A 19689-nucleotide genomic window follows, 5' to 3' on the forward strand; every position below is an offset into this window, starting at 1 on the left:
AACATCTTATTGTGATAAATTTTAAGGATACAGGGAAGAAATTGGTGGGGTAGGAATCGATACTCACATCTGGTCGTCACATTTATTTATTCCAAAGCACTGTTGGTTCCTGTTTGCCAGAGGAATTCGAGTATCCTTGCAAACGTTTCTGTCGAGGGACATCTGCTCAGCTGCTGTCACACAGCGGTTGTACATTGTCCTGACTTTCTTTAGCATGTGGGTGAGAGAGGACGGGGGGAAAAGGGAGATCACGGGGGCAGAAGACTGAAGGAAAAAGGAAGAAGCAGATAAACAGTAGTAGGAAAGCTCCCTTTATTTTTCAGAATTATAAAGAGGGAATTGAAAAGAGTGGAATAAATCGGAGTGGAAAATTCATTCATTGTTTTTCAATTAACTGTCCGCAAATTGAAACGGGGAAATGAATTTCTCCTTTCTATTAAATTTGACGGAGATTTCATTGGAATATCGATAGTCCATTTACAATGGGCTCAGAGTGATTGTGTGGACATGTAATTTCCGGGGCTAGAGTTTTCCAGCATCTTCCTATTGAGTATCTTTTGTATGTGGTGGGTAGAATGTAGGGGAAACGATTCTATCAAATAGGGATCCTCTGTCCCTTATGTCACTAACATCGTTGCATGCTACTTTACTCGGTTTTTCAACTGCTGGATGAAGCTATTTAATTGATAGGCAGTCATTAAAATGTTTCTTCCATTTGAATTACAACGTGCGTTGGTTCAAAGGCATTCCTCTTGTCACTTGATTTATCGTATTAACCTTTTTTGAATTGCTGGCCTCGTGTCATGCGGCTTAAGGATCAATTGAATTAACGCGAGTGAATCCGCATATGCAATTATGTTGTTTTTGCTTTTCACCATTCAGAAAGGAGGAGAAGTGATTTTTATCTGATTATTCAGTTGAACGTTTGGATTGTTTTGGGTATTTGGCTTTGTCAATGAGAATTTTCATTCAATGTCACAGAGCAGTTGATTATTCTTCTGACTTTATCGACAGAATTACGTTGATGTTAATCTCAGTCGGCAAATCCCGGTTGATTATTCCAGGGTAAAGTAGACAATATGCACCAAATGTCGACGTAAACAGGAGTTTATGGGGGGCTTCAAGTGTCAAGTACCTGGATTATTTACCTGGATCCCTGGATTATCCCTCGATCATTGAATTGAGTGTATTGTTGTGATGCTGCCGTATTTTTTTGCTTCTGTTTTCATTTAAAATGTCGAGGTTCATCTTAGATGTTGGATTATTAGTTTTTTAATTTTTCCAGTCAGTCTTCAGTTTATGATTAAATTTGTTTATCAATTTTTGTCCATTGATGAGAATTGGTATTCATTCAATAAATTCATGAATTCTCTCAACGAATTCGCTGGCCCGATCCAATTTACCCACCTCATTGTCAAGTGAATTCAATTGTTCCTTCAAGAATCTCCTGTGACCTCTAATCGGAACTTTTGTCATCGTTCGATCTTGAATATTGAGTATGTCATTGGGTATGTATCCGGTGTACCCCATAGTGTGACTCCCCGTCACATCGGGAGTCATCGTGTATGCCATAGTGAGACAGACAGTTGGACAACCATGAAGAGGAAGTGAGACGAACCAACAACTTCCACCGATCGATTCCTGGGGCTCGTGGTTAACTCCCTGGGGTTTAGTTCTCCTTTATGCCACGCCTTGTGCCAGCATGGGCTTTTCCTATCCGCTGTGACAAAAAAAAAACTTTTCCATATTATTAATCATGCAGTCTCTCATTTAAACTTTGGGAAACATTTTTCGAATTAATTAGAATGGTCACGTTGGTGCAAGGTATGCTCTCGAGCGAGGACAAAATGGGAGGATGGAGGATTCATTGTACTCTTGATTTGTTTGAACTTCCGGTGAAAGGGCGCACCCTTGCAAAGTTCTATGAAACGCTCGCTTATTTGATAGCGGAATGGCTTGACAGCTAAAGACTTAAACAACCAATCATGTTCTGGAATAATGGAAAATAATTCTCGTGGGATGAATTGAATTGTCCCGTTTTCACCTCAAAGGATGGTCATAAATCTTCCAACATTGGAATTTGTACTCCCTTCTAACATGAAAAAAGCAAGTTATTTTCATGATAAAAATCGTCATTTGGCATCTTCTGATTTAGATGAGGAATTGAGTCTTCATTTTCTTCTGAACTTAATTCTCCTTTTTCAACTATGATGAAACATTGTCAGGAACTTATTAAAATAGTATGGGATCTGCTCTTTAAGGAAGTTGCAGAATTTAGTTTTCAACTTTCAAGACCTGAATAACAAGGAATCTTGGAAAATTGAAATGAATTTTCCTAGGATGGATCGAGGTATACTCTGTTATCTGGCTCACTGAATGGAAACAAATCCTCGAATATCGGAAATTTTATTCACTTAATCTGAACATGAACAGACGTGATTTCCAATGAAATGTCATGATTCAACTGCTCGTTTATAACATTATTTTTTCTCCTTGAATTACTATTTCCGTCTTTGTGGAACCTTTGCAATGGTTTTATTTTTTGAAATTTGTAGTTCTAATTTTCACTTTTATTTTTGAAATGTGATGGGATATTGTAGGGATTTGAAGGAAAAACTATGTCTACTTTCTGAGCAAAATGCAAAATTTAACTCTTAACTTTCTAGACTTGAATAACCAAAGCCTCGGGTAATGGCAATTAATGCTCATGGGATGAATCGAATTATCCCTTGTCTGCGCCTCAAAGGATGAATGAGAAATTCTCCTTTGAAATTTCGATTCACATATCCTTAAAGACTGAACTCATTTCTGATTAAATTATTCTCTTCTATTAACAGTAGTCCATCATTGTGTCAATTTATTTCTCTCGAAATTCTTCTGAATATGCAATTTTCAGTTATTTCATTTTATGGTCATCGTGAAAAATGAAATCATTCTCAATAAAATCGCGTGACTCATTTTTACCTGGTAGAATATTCTTCGTCTTATTCGATCGTTATTTGCGTTACAAAATACCGACTTCATTCTTTCTATTGTGTTGAAATTAATTTCCACACTTGTCTTCGAATATTAGACCTATTTAACCCTCTTTGGCGGTAGATATTTAATTATTGGACCGTTTTATATTTCAATTTGATTCCTCATTACGACCCAAATGAAACAGCTTCATCAGAGAATTATTTTCCTGGACAAGATTAAGTTATTCTCTTCAACCCAAATGACTATCTCATAAATCCTGCACCCTCATAAATTTACGCCTAAAATTTTCGTACTACATTTGGGAGAGTTTTATCGCCCTTTACTTTGCACTAAAACTGAAAGCAATTTCAGTATTAAAAATTCAAACTTTTGCGGAAACCCAATGGGAATCGTAATTTAAATTGAATTATTCGTTGAAAATCAGTGGAAATCAGGATAATTCCGATAAATGTATTCTTGAATTTACAGTTAATTCGGGATTGAATATTCATGATTCCGTTGAACATTCAAATACATTGCGAAACTCTGATTTCAATTCTGTCAAAAACTTCATAATTTCTCGTGATTTTTATTGAAATTAGAAATTTTATGATATTCTCCCCCATCAATCACCTTGAATGTTGCTCCCTTAAAATGCACTTATTGGATTATGGATAGGGATTGTCTCAATAATATAAAAACGATTTAACTATTAACTTTAATTATTTGATGTCTTCAGATCAACTGACTCTCAGTGACTAAAGATTTCACACTCTAGACCCATTTGACAAAAGGCCCTTGTTTATTCATTTCTTTCTGTTTCTTCTCTGGTTCTATTTATTAAAACCATTCTAAACATTTCGGTACTATTCGGAGAAAAACTATAAAAACTATAACATACTGATATGGACTGAAAACAACTATAGACAGATGATTCATTTTTGTCCACACATATCAAGCACTCTCAATAGCACTGATCCCCTATCCACGAAATGCCAGTATTTTCTTCAATCTGAGACATCAAATTATTTAATCAACTATTCGTTAATCAGCATTAACCATTCATCTCCTCATTTACATTTTACTCAATCGCATGAGTAATAATTATTTCAATGCACCTCACGCACCAGAAAATCTCCATCGGAATCTTCACGTGTGCATTATTATCATCATTATAATATTACCATCATCCGCATACTTGGGAACGGCCTTCGGCACATGATCTTGAGTGGCTTGCATCAATAATCCCCCTCGAATATTCTTTCTCACGCGTCGAGACGCGTGTTATATGCTGTCTTGCAGTTGCACACCCGTCAGAATAAGTGAAAGTAGACCTCTCAATTTATCTACCAGTCGTATTATCCCTTCATTTTTCAGGTACACCGGATTTCGTGGAAAAAAAAAATGTTTCAGTAGTTTCGAAGAAAAATATATCGGAACACTTCTGCGAGCGAGACACCGGGATTTTCGGTGATTTATTCAGGGTATTTGTTATAATACGGCCACAATGGCTCCTAAACACTCTTAAGCTTCGTACGTGTTCGGATGTATACGAAGAGCGTAACTGGGATTACAGATCGTAAATATAAAGACTGACACGAGGGGCACGTATTGCTCACAGTGAATGGACCCTACTGGTCATTTACCTCCTATCGTTGATGATTTAATGAAAATTGTGTTTCATCCGATTGTTGACAATTATTCTTCATCCTGCTATCGAGTTATCCGCTGCTCAAAATTTATTTGTGAATTATATCGAAAAACCGAGCACGGATGAGTGCGGATGAAATTTAATATAAAATTCTAATCGATATGATTTTAATATTATTATAGGCTGGTAATACGTTAGGCAACAAGGGGATGAAGATTTTCTGATGATTGGGGGGGGGGGGACGAATAGCCAACAAGGTTTTTATTGAGAATGCTTGATATGTGTGGACAAAAATGAATCATCTGTCTATAGTTGTTTTCAGTCCATATCAGTATGTTATAGTTTTTATAGTTTTTCTCCAAACAGTACCAAAATGTTTAGAATGGTTTTAATAAATAGAACCAGAGAAGAAACAAAAAGAAATGAATGAACAAGGGCCTTTTGTCAAGTGGGTCTAGAGTGTGAAATCTTTAGTCACTAAGAGTCAGTTGATCTGGAGACATCATACCAGAAAGATATCTCTTCTGCGTGCGATAATAAAGAATTAAAATTGATAGTTGAATCGTTTTTATATTATTGAGACATCCCTATCCATAATCCAATAGTTTTCAAACGCACAAGCCGCAAAATTGATCAGCACACTTAGAAAAAAGAGTACAATTTCATGAACAATTGATGACTAATTGTTGGGACAACGACACTGAATGTAATTTAGTGAGTGAAAATTTGTGAAATTTCGGAGCTGTAGACGAGGTTCGGATGAATATCAGAACGAACATCTCAAAATACAAGAAATTTGAAAATTTGAATTCCTTAAGTCGTAATAGTACTTGAAATAGTCAACTGATCGATCGATACACCCAATCGTCAAATTTCACTTCGAATTATTCACAAAATGGTAAATATTGAATTTCTTCTCCAACTCAACCTAAATATTATATGAATATCCCACTGCACAAAACGCTCAAATTGTCTGGGTATTTCCCTTCACTCCAGGTCATTCTAAATCCCATCACAGTTTGCAACCAAGAAAATTGAAGGAAAACAGTAGAAAATTTGTCTTCCATATCGAGTGAGCTTTGTTGAAGCTCACCGGTTTCCAGTGGATAAGATATTCGAAGGGAATTCGAAAATATTTTCCTGCTCCGTGCTATATTTGTCACTATTAGACCGAGATTTTGATTTTTCTTATTTTCCTCTGTCTGTATGCACCAGTGGCGCTGCATTTGGTATAGTACTCAACTGCAGTTACGTCCCACGAATGCATTTCTCGGAAGAACTCTCAAACAATCATAACGGGAGCAAACGAACCCTCGTATCACACACACACACCCACCCACATACATATCCAGGGGTTTTGTAACTAAAAGAAAAGTTGAAAGAACTAGAGTTACGGTTGTGGTCGTTAAAAAGCTCGAACTTTCCCAGTTTCAGTCCCTTTTTTACTACTGAAACATACGTATCAACATACTACACAACTCTGCACTCTACACCCCTCCCCTTTCTTTCATCCCCTTTCCATGTCTCACCCTCTCATCTCACTCTTTCTAATCTGTCAGTCTCGAATTGTTTGATGAATGTTTATCATTTCAGAACTTGGAGCATGTCTTGACAAGTACGAGAGAGGACTTTAAAACTGGAGTCAGTGCAGTTCAAGGGTTCATCACTATGGCGATTGGTCAACAACTTCCGGAACAATATACAGTACCACCACTGGCTAAGATATTTCACAGCTTACCACATCTCAACGTATCTCTTCACTCTGTCAACAACACATTCAATCCACGCTCGGAGATTTATCTCGAGGTAGATTTTAAATAATTGAACAAGTACTGTAACGTAAATATTTTTATTCATCCGCAGTAGAAACCATGAGGCAGTTCAACGGAATATAGGCCAGTGCTTTCAGTTAAATTTCGTAGAATGAAATATCGTTCTAACGTTCATTCATGTAGTCTGATGTATTTTAATCAGATCATGAAGTGGTGGAGGGTCTTTTTATTTCACCTGCGAGTGGATGGTGATTGTGTGCACGAGTAGGGTGAGAAAGGATGGGATGAAGAACAGATAGACGAAAATATTGGCCATAAGTCGGTAGTAAAATAGAGAACGCTGATGGAGTGTTTCTTTTTTTCCACCGTTGTTACATCCGCAGTTGTACAGCAGGCTTTGGATTTAAGTTTACGATGATTTTATGTTTTCAACTGCAAAGGGAGACATTTGATTCTATTTTAAACTGTTAGGAAACACTCAAGTATTCTAGAAGAATAAGAAGACTTATCTTTGAAATAAAATTAGATCTAATAATAATAGCATTTCCTTATGGGCTTCAATGGATTGATTTCCCCACTGAAAATTCCCTCTTGGATATCTTAAAAGTTCATTTAAATTCATCCTCTGATTCAACCTACAATCGAAAAATAGTCACTTCCACACAATTGAGTAGTAATACACTATTTATCCGACAATTACCTCACGTCCTGAATCCTCTCTGAACCATAAAATAAAGTCGACTTGTGGCATTTGCAGGTCCATTATCTCATCTCTTTTAGAAAGACTAAAGTCTTCTTCGCAGACGAATTAAAACCTTCTTTAAACAATTTGTGGTGGAATAAGGAGAGTTGGGTCATGAGGCCAGTAATATTAAAACTTCACCAAAAAATGAAAAAAAAATCAGTGGAAGAAAAGAAATAAAACACCACTGTATGGGGATGAATCTAGGCCGCATGGAACTACTAAAACTGTGAGGTACAATACGAAGCGAATCTCAACAATGAACAAAGAGCCCAACCGGTGCGGCATAATGTGCCTCGGGGAGTGTATTCTGGGGGTCTCATAGTTTATACGTTTACTTCCATTTCTTGCCTTAGCAACTGGGTAGTTTCGATGAAAATAACGCTCCTCAGCGTGGACGTTGACTGGTCTTCGCACACAGGTCGACGATAGGGTAATATCAGGGCGTAAAGACTGGAGGAGCAATGAAGGGGATGTTTTTAAGTGCCCTAGAGCTGAGACTGAGGAGTCTAGTCTCTAACGCGCGAGAACAAAGGGCCAAATGGTGGAGATATATATTTTTTTTAATCCGTCCCACACTAGATAACGATTAGATTGAACTCGAGATCGTGATTAAGAATGACTAATAAAATAAAATCATGTAGATTGAACACAGCTTTTGGCATTCAGGTGCTAATCCACATCTGGATGGTACCTTTTCATCGATCGATTTTCTTCGGGATTGCTAATTAAATAGGTCGTCTTTTGGAAAAATGAAGCATCAACTTATATTTTGAGAAGTCGAGCGATTTTCACGGAACGCTGCTGATGATTAGATAGAGCAACAGTTAGGTCATTTCACGAGAATTAGTGAAATGTATCAATGTCTGCTGTAGGTGAGGAAATTTTCACCGAAAAAAAATGTTTACATTTCTCATGCCATGACTCATCAGCGAGATTAACGGAAGCTTAATGGGGCAGACGGTAGTTACTGTTCACGCTTTAGAAATACTTAACTGTTTCCGAATTCCTGGTGTGAAACTGATAGGAAAATATAAATTTATCAGGAAAAAAAGGAGCATGCACTGAGAATCAAAACCTTACGATTGGCCACTGATTACCAAATCGGCTAGTCGGAGATAGGTGAATAATTAGTAAACCATTAGTATGATGGACTAATCATTCACCTCTTATGATGCACAATATAGAAGTCAAATATTCAAACCAATTCCTGATACTTTCACCGTAATTTTTTAAAATTACAGAGCCTTGGAATCCTAGGAAGTCTCCCCGCTGCCTGGCTGATCCTAACCCTTCTGGTGCTGCTGGTATATCTGGTGACACGATGCTGCGACCGAAAGCCTCGTCCACGAAGATCCATAACTCTGCTAAAATGTTCCCTAGCTATTCTCGCTATTCTGTGTTCGGGTGCAGTGGCGGTCGGCCTCTACGGCAATGACGATGTGCACAATGGTGTAGTGCACCTCCTCGATGCTGCCAAGCAGGTTGACGCCAGTGTCATATCGGTGAAAAATCAGACTGACACAATTGAGATTATTCTCAAGAAGAAACTCGATCCAGGGCTGACATCACTGAGAGATGATTTTGATGCACCAGTCAGCAATAAAACAGCCGTTGATTATTTACTCAAAGTCTGGGGATATATGACGCAGAATACGTCTATCGCTATTAATCGAACTTATGACATTAGAAAACCACTGAGTGGTATAAGTATAACGAGGGAAATAAATTTGGGGGAAAAAATTGAATTATTCAGGTGGCCTATTACAATGGCTGTACTCAGCACACTTCTCGTACTCTGCGTGGTTCTGCTGGTCGGAGTCGCGCGACATTCACGATGCGCACTCATAACATTCTCAGTTTTTGGTCTATTCGCGGTTATTGTCTCATGGTTAATGGCATCACTCTATCTGGCTACGTCAGTTGCACTCGGTGATTTATGCATTTCACCAGACGGTTATTTAACAAGAGCAGTACCGTCTACACTTACTGCTGAGGTACTCAATTATTACACACACTGTGAGAGCACGAGAAATAATCCATTCACCCAGAGACTCAGGGAGGGACGACTGGCTGCTGGCAATATGAGAGCTAGTCTCAATATTGTACAGAGCATTGCTCTGGATTTGTTCAAGGATCAGAAGGCTAATCTTGCACCTAAACTCAATAGTCTGAAGAGTGAGGTCCATGTTGTGGATAACCTCATGTCGGGATTGGCTACGTTACTTGATTGCAAACCACTTCATAAGCATTATGTTCATGCTGCTAAAAGCCTTTGTCATTTGGGATTATATGGACTTACTTTTATGCTGTTGGCTAGCCTTGCTGCTGGATTGTTCTTCACGGTTCTTGTATGGGTGGACTCTCATACGTGGATTTATATCAGAAAACGGTGAGATGAAATGCTTTACTTTTGTGGTTCTTTTCTTAGTAATTTTATTGGAGAATATTCTTTTATGAATTAATTTTTGACATCGAAATCCTGATTTCTTTAGCAATTTTACTCTTATTTAATTTATGGCCGAGTATTTATGGTTGATGAAATTGCGTCAATTCCTTACGATTGTTTCAGAAGGGATTATCATCAGGTCGATGAGCAGGATCCATTCCTACCACCGTCGGCAGCATCCCAGGCGATCGCTGCTAGAACACTTCGTGGCCAAGGGTCGTACCCGCCTACAGCCCCTCCTCTTAATCAGAATGCTCATGGCACGAATAATACAATTAAGCAGCCTCTTCTGCTAACGCCGCCCCCGCCATCCTACGCTACTGCGACAGCTCGAGCACGCCAGCTGCACGAGAGCATGTTAAAGTTTGTGCATGTTTTATATTTTATTTTATCAATTCAGTTATCGAGCTATTTTCAGCAGTCGAGTGGAGAAGGATAATGAGTCTACTTGGGTCCTTGTTGAAGTTTTCAGACATAGTTTTGAATCTAAAAGAAAAGCCCTGAAGAGAAATTTGAAATTTCAGTCTAAAAAACTAAATTTTTCGATAACTAATTTAGCGCATTTATAAAATCATCAACGAACGTTTGATTTTTGACATGCTTGTTAATTATCAAATACACCAGCATTCTAGTTGAAGTATTTAATATTTGAACTTGAGGGTTTTAATTTGCTGGATTTAAAAATATAAATTTAGAATTTTTTCGATACAGGGAATTGATTATGAACCATCAGGGTCAACTAAAGAATGTGAAAAATGAATATTTGGGTATCTCTTTTAAATTCAGATATAGTCGGCGAATTCAACTGGAAGATTGTTATTCTGTCCCACTGCACTACTGAATGGATTAATTTTTAACGATTCAATTGGTCTAATTATTGTTTCGAAGTTATTGAATATTTCGTGGTGATTTAAGCTTCAGATATTTTAGTTGAATTTCGTTCGAGTTCTTTTGATTGTCGATTAGCCGCTGCCTGTCGCAATAATAGAGTTTAGTGGATCGTTTTTTCTTGATATTTATTGTTCACTTCAGAATTCGTGTTATCGCTAGAGATTGTTTCTGAGGATTTAGGCGATTTTTTATTGAATGCAGCTGGCTCCAGATCTCTGTTAGGAATAGGAATGTGCTTTTAGTGAATAGAGTGAACTAATTTTTATGATGTTGGTGATGATAATTAGATATTTCATGATAAAGAGGTGAAACGTAATGAGTGATCTCCAAAGTTATGTGGAAGCGATGAAAGCCATGATAAAAAAGTGTGTTGGTGCTTCCCATAGAATTCATCTCGAGTAGTAAAAATAAGTCTCTGTAATCTGTTGCGTTTCACCAGTTTTTATCTGTACTAACAATTATCTACTGGGGAAGAAGCAGAATGTTGTAACGTTTCTGGCATTACGGTTTACAGAGGTGGGGGTGTTAACGGGAGCAGTGGACTCGGAGATCACAAATCGTCTCAGCATAATCAGCAATCGGCGAGTGGACGAAATGAACACCGTTCTGGACACGGAGATCAACCTGGTCAGTACGCAACTCTAAGCAAGCAGTGTAAAACACTTGAGTCAAGTGATTTTTACTGAGGGCACGCCCCCTCGGAGCCTGGTGAGCAATGCAATAATAAATTCCTCTCAGCTCCATCGGAAACCACTTAGTTAGAATACAAGTTCCCTGGGAACTGACAAAAGATAACTTTCAGGATAAATGACATTAACTCTCCTTCTCTCTGTCCCCCAGGAAGGGAACCACCCTGGACTCCCAGCGTTGCATCCTTCACAGGCACCATGTCTCACAATTCTCACGAACCCGCTCATCTCGCGACATTTCAAGACTCCCGCAAAACTCAAACCCTTGATCCAAAGAATCTTGCTAATTTAAAAAGAGGACCAACACCAGCCTGGAATCAGAATCGTCCACTGCCTCCTAATCCGACGAATCAACATAGCCAGCCAACCTGGGAGTTTGAATCACGATCTCAATCGAACATGAATCAATTTCGCTCCCTTGTTCGTAATAAAGCGCCTAACATAAGAATTCAGGATCAAATGCAGGACCAAGTGAGAACTCTTGATCGTAACTTCTCTTGCAATCAGTTCAATGGAACAGCTCAGAACAATGTTGTACCGAATATGTATGGAACGTACAATCGTGCTAGATCGAGACAAGAGAAAGCATCTGCAATACCTACACTCAGCCAGGTGCAGGGCAGTGATCCCAATCTCTATGCTGTTACGGAATTGTAAGGGGAGTTAAACTCAATTCAATCATCAGGTAACTGATAAATTATACATTACGAATGAAAAGTTAAACCAAAGCGAGTAATGTGGAGGATAATCAAGACCTAATAACGAGACTGAGACGAAGATAAATGAGGGGGCTAAAACCCAATGCGCATGGAAAATAAGTTTAGAAAATCAAAGCAATAAATGAATTTCTAATTCGATTAGTAAATTTTCGCACAGAATCTCACGTGCAGGGTCAACTGGAGCTCAGTAAAACATTTTTTTTTTAATATATTCAACGTTTTTTTCACATCGAAGTGTACAAAAAATGAAAAAAACATTTAATGTGTATAAAACAAGTTTTTTTACTCGAAAAAAAAGAGAAATTACATTTATCCTGGGGAGGATGAATCAAATTTGTAGTCTATGTACAAAACGATATTGGTGTCATCATACACCCCAAGTTTTTTCATTACGATTTAAATGTGAGAGGGATACCAAAAGACACTTTTTTATATAATATATACATATATTTTACATTTTATGCGCAATGCGCAATTTGTAGTGAAAAACGGTTTTTCTTATGATTATTTTTCTCATGTCTTCGAAAATATGGAACAAGGAAATAATGCACACAAATTAATTCACTGCCTAAGTAATGTATACCTATTATTACGCATTTAGTCGGTACAAAGGTGATACCGATTTCATATATTTGTTGAATGTCAACGATCTGAGACCGGATATGCCCTTATTTACACGGCAGCGCGGAGAATTTCCATGGATACTGAATAACTCACGTGTGAAAAAATTTCATTGATAAAGACCGGCATTTTTCAGAAAACAATGATTGCAGTTCTATTAGAATTACATTCTATTACATTTATTTGCGTCTATTCCATAACAAATGATATAACTTCGGGGTGCACTTTACGATAGATTTTTTTCAATTAAATAAATCATTATTGATGCTGATTGGTTTAAACAAGTTTTTCTGCATCGACGATTGGTTTATTGGATTTTATGACCAAATATTACTAACTGTATGCCCAGATAATCTCATAGATAAATTCACAAATTTTTTTCTGTCGAATAATTTCAAAGAAAGTACACAACAATGGCACATCAACAAACTAATAATATTATTTAATAAAATTTCAATATAATATTTTAAGAAAGCCCCAGGTTGAGAAGCTCAATTTTTTCACACGTGATTAAATAGCAAGAAAAATAACGATAATTGAAGTCTGTCATCGATTTATAAAAACAAACTGCCACTGCTCAGATGATCGCATTTATGTAAGTACAAATTGATACCACAATGATCCATGATTTTTCGGTTTGTTCGCTTACGAAAAATTCCATGGCAACTAAATGTGAAAATACCAGGAGCACACGCGAAAAAATGGATATGAATATAACGTTAAAAATACAAGCCTTTTTAATATATACATATATAAATATATATGAATATAAATGGTTTGACGCGAGATCCAAAGATAAAGAGAATATGTTGAGGTAATTTGAGAAGAAAAAAAAATTCGAACTGTCAACAGGCGATAGTTTTTCCCCACAAAGAAATACAAGTAATTCAGTGGTGTTACCCCTCTGTAAATACGTAGAGACAAAAGTGTTAGATTATCTTAGAAGTGTAATGTGTGATAATTTTAATCATTCAGTGTTCTTTCACGTAAAAAAAAAATATGGGTGAGTCGTTAATGGATCTGAGAGGCTTGTTAATACTCTCAGACAGGATGTAATTAACTAATTAGTGACGAGTCCTCCCAATCACGGTTTAGTCTCGTGATGAAGGACTGACAGTGCCATTCCACGAGCATTTATTTAATTCCCTTCATTTCCATGATTGATCATTCATAATTATTAGTCCCTGTATCATTAATTTACCCTATCGAAGTATTCTGTCAATTTGTAATTTATGCACTGTAAACTAAAGATCTTCAATTATGGAACGGAGATTAAATAATTGCCAATCCGTAATTCATAATTAATAAAAGTGGCTCAATGAAAAGTGTTTTCTTTGCAAAATTTTTTTCTCGTTATATTCTCATTAAGCCATTCGTACTTTTTACGCCTATTAATTAATTGATTAACGAAGAAAGAAAAGTGAATAAGAAAAATCTGTATTTAGTGGCAAGTTAAAATGCGTGCGACTCTTTGTGTAATTGTTAAGAGAAGCCGGTAACTAATTAAAAGAATAAAAATAATTTACGTTTGACAGATTAACTTCTAAACTAATAATAAGAAATAGTGCATTAATTGCAGATAAAAGAGAGCGAGAGAAAAAAAAAACCATTAATAATACGAGAAAAATATCATCCTGAAGACTGCCGTAATGAAATACGCAAAACGGGAACAATAACAGTATTCTGTCGAGGTTGAATATTTGGCTCGTTTATCCCCTTTTTTTATATTTATTTGATTGAGAATTTCACACTGTTTAAAATGCTCCTATCGTCATAAAAATAGTGTAATGCAAAAATTTAATGAGAAATAAAAAAGAAAAAGAGAATGGAGAAATAAAGAGAGATAAATAAATCGAAGCTGTGTGTTATTTGATTATTTAATTATTATTGTTCCTTCTGTAGCAATACTTTATTACAAGGTTTTGGTACATAAATATACATATGAACTTAATTTAACTCTTTATAATTGTTTAAATTCTCGTTAATTCACTAGAAAACAAATAATTATCCTCAATTATGAATCAATTGCCTTAATTCTACTGCTTCGAACCATTGCCCAAAAAAATAAATGGGCAAATAAACGGAATCATCTAAATTCATTGATTTAACGTGTGGCCAGATCTTTGGTGATGAATTCAATTATTCCTGTTTATATCACACGATTTTCCTCAATAGTTGTGGATTTGAACTGTTTAATTATTGTGCTTGAGAATTAATGTCTAGTTATTTTTGTGCCTATGCATAGGGAATAGATTGCACATTGAAAAGTCATTAAATTATGAAAGAAAAAGTGATAATATAACACAAAGAAAATATTCAAATTCTGACAACTTGAGAGGACTACACCATTTTCTTACCCAAATCTATCTATTAAATCAAATAAAACTCTCGTTTTTGATTCATTCGTTGAACATAATTATGCGCCTGGAATAATGCTTGAACCCGATTTAAATAACATCAGATAGCGGAAAAATTAGAAGAATGGAATTGGAATCGAGCTATATGGTTCTAAGTACGTTAAGCCTTGTTATAATTAATAAGCTTTCTATGCGGAATTTTCCCTGACGAAACTGTAGACGCGTAAAATTTACAAAGTTAAATTCAGGAGGCGAAGAGGCTCTAACGTTAGAAGATCTTTTGCCATAAAAAATTGACGAAATATTTTCCTCAAAGTCAATTACGAGGCTAACAATGTGAATTTCCATACCATAACTTCAATAATTGATTACGTAAATTCCTTCCATTGGACATAATAATTCAATGATAACAGGATTAGTAAAAAATAAATACACTGGCGTTTCTAACACCATAATTGTTACAAATTGGAGGAATGCAATTATAGACTTCTTTTCACTGTTCAAGGAAAATGAAAAGGTCATTAATTAAAAATCAATCTGACATGATTGGATGCTAATCTCCAATCGCTGGTTATTCCTCCCTTTATGAAGGACGAGACCTTTTCTTACTCCACGTAATTTCGTCGAAATTAATCTGGTAAAAGACCTCGAGCCGTCCTCTAAGATAAAAAAACTTGCGAGCCCTTCCAAATTAGTTACAACCCAACTACGAGGATACCTCGGGCACTTCCTCTTTGACAACAGTCTGTGGTAAATTTGAATTATTAACAAGTGGTACTCCCTTACCACTCTGCAGACTCGAGTGGCTCGAGGACCTGCTGTGGCTTTGGCTGCCCGCCCCCACCGGTGTCTGAATAAGTGGCTGTGGCGGTGTTCTAGCGCCCGAATTATTGCTCGTTGAATTTGGTTGTAGTTGCATGTGGTACTTGTAGATATTCTCGGTAGATTCAACGACTCCAGCTTGAAGATTTAAACTCCTACCACGAACCCCAGCTTCTTTAGAAGGTGGACTCCACCAGTTGACAAAGGTCCCAACGACTGGCACGTGCCTCAGAATTCCCTCCTGCCAGAGTTTCTCAGCGTTCTCCCGTTCAAGATCAGTTTGTGCAGCTTCAATCCCCCTTTTAACTACCTCTGACATAGTGTCGAGCAGCTTTGAACTAGCCTCGACTTCCTGACCGACTTGAAGGACAAGGGAAAGTAGCTCAGCGACATCAGTGTCCTGAGTGACCATTCCGAATCTGACACAGGCTAGACCATCAGCGCCTTCACCCAATGAAAAAGCAGCATCAGTGCTCCTCAATGCCTCCACAAGTTGCATATTCAATCTGTTCAACTCCTCTTTAGTCTGTTCAGTCATTATCTGAATCCACGTGGGAGGGGCATAACGAACTCCACCCAAACCAGCCCACCCTGGCATCTCAACAAGGTGAAGTGAGTCATTCTGTGTGACAAGTCTCACAAAAGTCTCCTTATGCTCAACAGTGGCATTCAGTATCTCTATCTGCTGCTCGAGACATGCAATAACATTATTCATGTCCTCTGAACTTGGCGCAGGGCCAATGTTCTCGAGGCAGCATATCCTTATAGCCACCCCATACTGCTCGATCTCACACAGTTCTATTGGCACGTTCTCGATGTCTCGTTGGAGAATCTGACCGAGCCACGAATTTAATTTGTCGTAATAGGGAGGAATTCTCTCTGGCAATGAGTGGTATTCACTATTCTCTGGAGGGGTGGGTGGCGTCGTGGGAACGTATTGGAATACCAGAGCGCTCGAGATTACCTCGAACAACTGCGGGCTGTTCACAGGATTAGTCGTCAAGTCGTTAATTGTCCATCTACCATTCTCCTGGCTTCCCTCAGTGCCACCAGGTATTTGACTCAGGAATTTGATGTTTTCCAACTTTTTAATTCGATTGTAGAGATCTTCGATGACCTGGAAGCACTTCTTGAAGCGGTTTTGAATGCCCTCGCGCCCCAGAACTTGAAGGGCTGCCCAGAGAGGCAGAGTTGGGAGCCTTCTAGAGAGGGATTCCACCATCAGACCGGATACTAGCGATAGGGTGGTGTCTCGAGAGGTGGGCTTTCCACCTTTGGTGTCGGTAAGTCTGTAGAGAGTGACCACTGGGAGGGAGGGAATGCCCAGCCATACTCCCAAGGGAAGTGTTATACTGTCAGCGAGTTTTGAGGGGAGATCTTTGGGAGAAGTGTTGAAAGCCAGAGCTGCGAGGGAATGTCCTCGGAGATGCAACCATACATTGAATTTGTCACATATTTCACGGAGACGACTTACGTTATCGCAGTGCCCTGTTATCGCTGAACCAACTTCACCCAGGACCAGGAGGGGGGTCACGTTGTTTGATTGACTGTCTTCGGCAAGCCTTCTTTCTAGGGCTGCCACGTCCATCACTTGACGAGACCCGAACATCGTAGTTTGAGGGATGGGCCGGACGCAATGGAGAGGCAGAGATAGCTGAAAATATTAGGGCTCAGTGACGGTGTTAAATGGAATTGTTGTTTCGGGCTCGACGGGGAAGGGATGACTGACTTTGTTGTGTGGCGTCAAGTAGAAATAATTGAGAGTCTCGATTTATGACGAGGAGCATCAGTGCTGGATTTTAAGACTACCTACATCAAGATGTAAAGGCTTGGATTTAATTGGAAAATCGCCATCTTCAAAGAATCATTGTTTGGGTATTTTAGTACATAATTTTGGAAGATAAACGTCAAAAACAAACGGAAATCGAATTTGATTTTGCCTGCAACCTGTTCAAACTCCTCCATCTGATGGAAATAAATTATATTCAACTTAAGTAACAAATCCTCGGGGTACCTTCATAATTCAGAAAAACCCCTCACCTACCTGTCTGCATAAATGTTGCACAACTCCCAGCGGTGCAGCAACAGAGCTGTATATAAGAGGTGGAGCAGCAGATAAAGCTGTAAACCCATCCTCCATGTACCTCGGATATTTTCTGTGCAATGCCAATCTCGTAACTCTAACAAGTCCCTCAAGATGATCCTCGTGGAAGGACGATGCGCAGTCGACGAACCTAAATATGTGGCTCAACCACCTCGTGGTGTCTGCGGCTAATCGTGCAGCTAGTCTTTGTGCATGGGCTCTGGGAAGGGCAACGGCATACGCTGAAACCGAATGTGTGACGAGAGACAGCTTTGCTGCTTCCGTCAGGGGCGGCAAATTCGTGAGTTGAGCTGGTGGAGGATCCTGGGGGTCGCCTTCCAAACTCTGGGGTGCATCTTCGTGAATCACTAGGTCCTGAAGATCAATATCATGAAGACAACCAACAGGAAATAATAATGGGAAAGATTTCTTTGGTATACAGATCAACTATAAGAGTTAATTGAATGCTGTTCAGCATACTTCATTCTTTTTTTAAAGAAGAATTACGGGGCATAATGACTATTTCGACAAATGAAATCTACGAGTGTTAATTCAACTTCCTATAGCTATGTTATTAACGGTCAATTTTATTATTAATTACTCTGAATTGCTGCTTTATAGATTTGAATATTCAGTGTTCAAGTTGTTATTGTTTTTTCTTTAAATGAAGAAGTAAGTTATCATGGACATCTGCCCCTCTTCTTTGTGCTGAAGGCCCAATAATGATCCATAAAAACAAATGAGAAATAAATGATTAACGAGTTCATGTTGAAATGATCGTGTCAGAGCTCTATTTTTAGGATCAAAGAGCCCATAAAAATCACCTGAATGAGCTGCAGAACAGTCTCAGGACTCTTTGATTGCGTCAAAAATCCGAGATGACTGCCCCAGGTCATACCACCACCATCAGCAGCCCTTTCCACAGCATCCTCAAGCCTCGATATAACTTCTCTGGCTTCAAATCCAACGATACCAACGTCATTCTCATTTGGCACTGGAACGTGACTATTCACCTGTCAAAATGTCAATCACACTTGCAATGTCCAATCTCCTGGCACTTAACCATCAAGGAATACCCCAAGGTGGGGATTTGGTTACTTTTCGGGAGGGTGGGTTTTATTATTGTTTTGGGAATTTACCAACCTCGTCTAGACTCTTGTCGTCGGCATTCATCCTGAAATTGTCGTTTGGCTCAGCATCCTCGGCCATCGTGGCAGTTGACATCAGCAGGACACACACTTAGACCGCCTACGACTGTCGATTGGGAGTCGTGGCGCTCGTTGGGTTCGTTCTCATTTGACAGCGGATTTACGAAGCCATATGGCGCCGGTCACATGGTATTTACGGTTTGAATCTCCCGCCGGCGACAAATGGAAGTGGAGATGACGAAGGCCGTCACATCGGAGTGTTTGTTAACATGATTTTGGCGAAGATCTTGGGGTTGATTTGTTCAAATGGTAGTATTTTTTTGATGAGGAGAGAGGGGGGGATTTTTGGTGAAACTTGAGGCGTCCAGAGGGCAGATGGTAAACAAAGGATTTGCGGAAAGCAAAATGCCGGTACGACGCCAAACATGGTCGGCCTAGCGTCCAAAAATTTCAAGTCGATTGATGGACAACATGCTGAAGCGAATTTGCGAAGTTCAACCGGGGCATTGTTTTCAAAATCAGTTTTATTACAGTGATTTGTTGTAGTTCAGTGATTAATTTCATTTCAGTGATTAGTGTCATCTCAGTGATCAGTTTCAGTTGAGTTTCGTCTCGGGTTTTGTTACAGTTTTTATAGTTTTTTGTGATGTGATCTATTCCTAAAATGTGAATTGGTGACTGTTGTGGATAGTGGTGTAAGTGTTGGCATGTCCCACATCACTCCTGGAGGAATAATTTATGGCGAGGAATTCCCAGGAAAAGGAAGAGGAGAGCAACAAAAGGTAAG

General features: G+C 38.4%; 2 protein-coding genes and 1 long non-coding RNA gene across 21 annotated transcripts in view; 1 reads left to right on the top strand and 2 right to left on the bottom strand.

Moving 5' to 3' along the window:
* Nucleotides 1–19689, bottom strand: part of LOC135164077 (uncharacterized) — a 71915-nt gene that overhangs the window by 9706 nt on the left and 42520 nt on the right. For 12 of the 15 annotated variants that reach the window (XR_010299221.1, XR_010299222.1, XR_010299220.1 and 9 more), the window contains exon 1: nucleotides 68–3585. This is a non-coding gene — a long non-coding RNA (uncharacterized LOC135164077). The other 3 variants (XR_010299225.1, XR_010299224.1, XR_010299223.1) reach the window with 3 other exon arrangements.
* Nucleotides 1–19689, top strand: part of LOC135163999 (protein tweety) — a 151727-nt gene that overhangs the window by 4189 nt on the left and 127849 nt on the right. For 2 of the 5 annotated variants that reach the window (XM_064123952.1, XM_064123943.1), the window contains exons 1-6: nucleotides 5089–5507; nucleotides 6203–6415; nucleotides 8368–9515; nucleotides 9696–9935; nucleotides 10978–11090; nucleotides 11304–19684. In XM_064123952.1, the coding sequence (XP_063980022.1) occupies nucleotides 5505–5507; nucleotides 6203–6415; nucleotides 8368–9515; nucleotides 9696–9935; nucleotides 10978–11090; nucleotides 11304–11809 (2223 nt within the window). In that variant the 5' untranslated portion in view covers nucleotides 5089–5504 and the 3' untranslated portion in view covers nucleotides 11810–19684. Of the gene's footprint in view, nucleotides 1–5087; nucleotides 5508–6202; nucleotides 6416–8367; nucleotides 9516–9695; nucleotides 9936–10977; nucleotides 11172–11303; nucleotides 19685–19689 lie in introns of those variants that run through there. The other 3 variants (XM_064123961.1, XM_064123979.1, XM_064123969.1) reach the window with 3 other exon arrangements.
* On the bottom strand, nucleotides 14356–19031 carry LOC135163995 (pyridoxal-dependent decarboxylase domain-containing protein 1). The gene is made up of 4 exons (XM_064123930.1): nucleotides 18898–19031; nucleotides 18579–18767; nucleotides 17716–18129; nucleotides 14356–17325 (listed from the first exon to the last, which is right to left on the bottom strand). Exons 1-4 carry the CDS (start codon nucleotides 18976–18978, stop codon nucleotides 15556–15558), a joined length of 2454 nt encoding a protein of 817 aa, XP_063980000.1. The 5' UTR covers nucleotides 18979–19031; the 3' UTR covers nucleotides 14356–15555.

This window comes from Diachasmimorpha longicaudata, chromosome 1, assembly GCF_034640455.1.
Source record: "Diachasmimorpha longicaudata isolate KC_UGA_2023 chromosome 1, iyDiaLong2, whole genome shotgun sequence".
In the NCBI taxonomy this organism is placed as follows: Eukaryota; Metazoa; Arthropoda; class Insecta; order Hymenoptera; family Braconidae; genus Diachasmimorpha; species Diachasmimorpha longicaudata.

Excerpts from the sequence above, each read along its gene's own strand:
- LOC135163995 (XM_064123930.1), bottom strand. The coding sequence starts at position 18,978 with ATGTCAACTGCCACGATGGCCGAGGATGCTGAGCCAAACGACAATTTC. Across the intron at positions 18,768-18,897 it reads ACGACAAGAGTCTAGACGAG|GTGAATAGTCACGTTCCAGT; the intron begins GTTGGTAAATTC and ends ACATTTTGACAG. Across the intron at positions 17,326-17,715 it reads TGCAACATTTATGCAGACAG|CTATCTCTGCCTCTCCATTG; the intron begins GTAGGTGAGGGG and ends TAATATTTTCAG.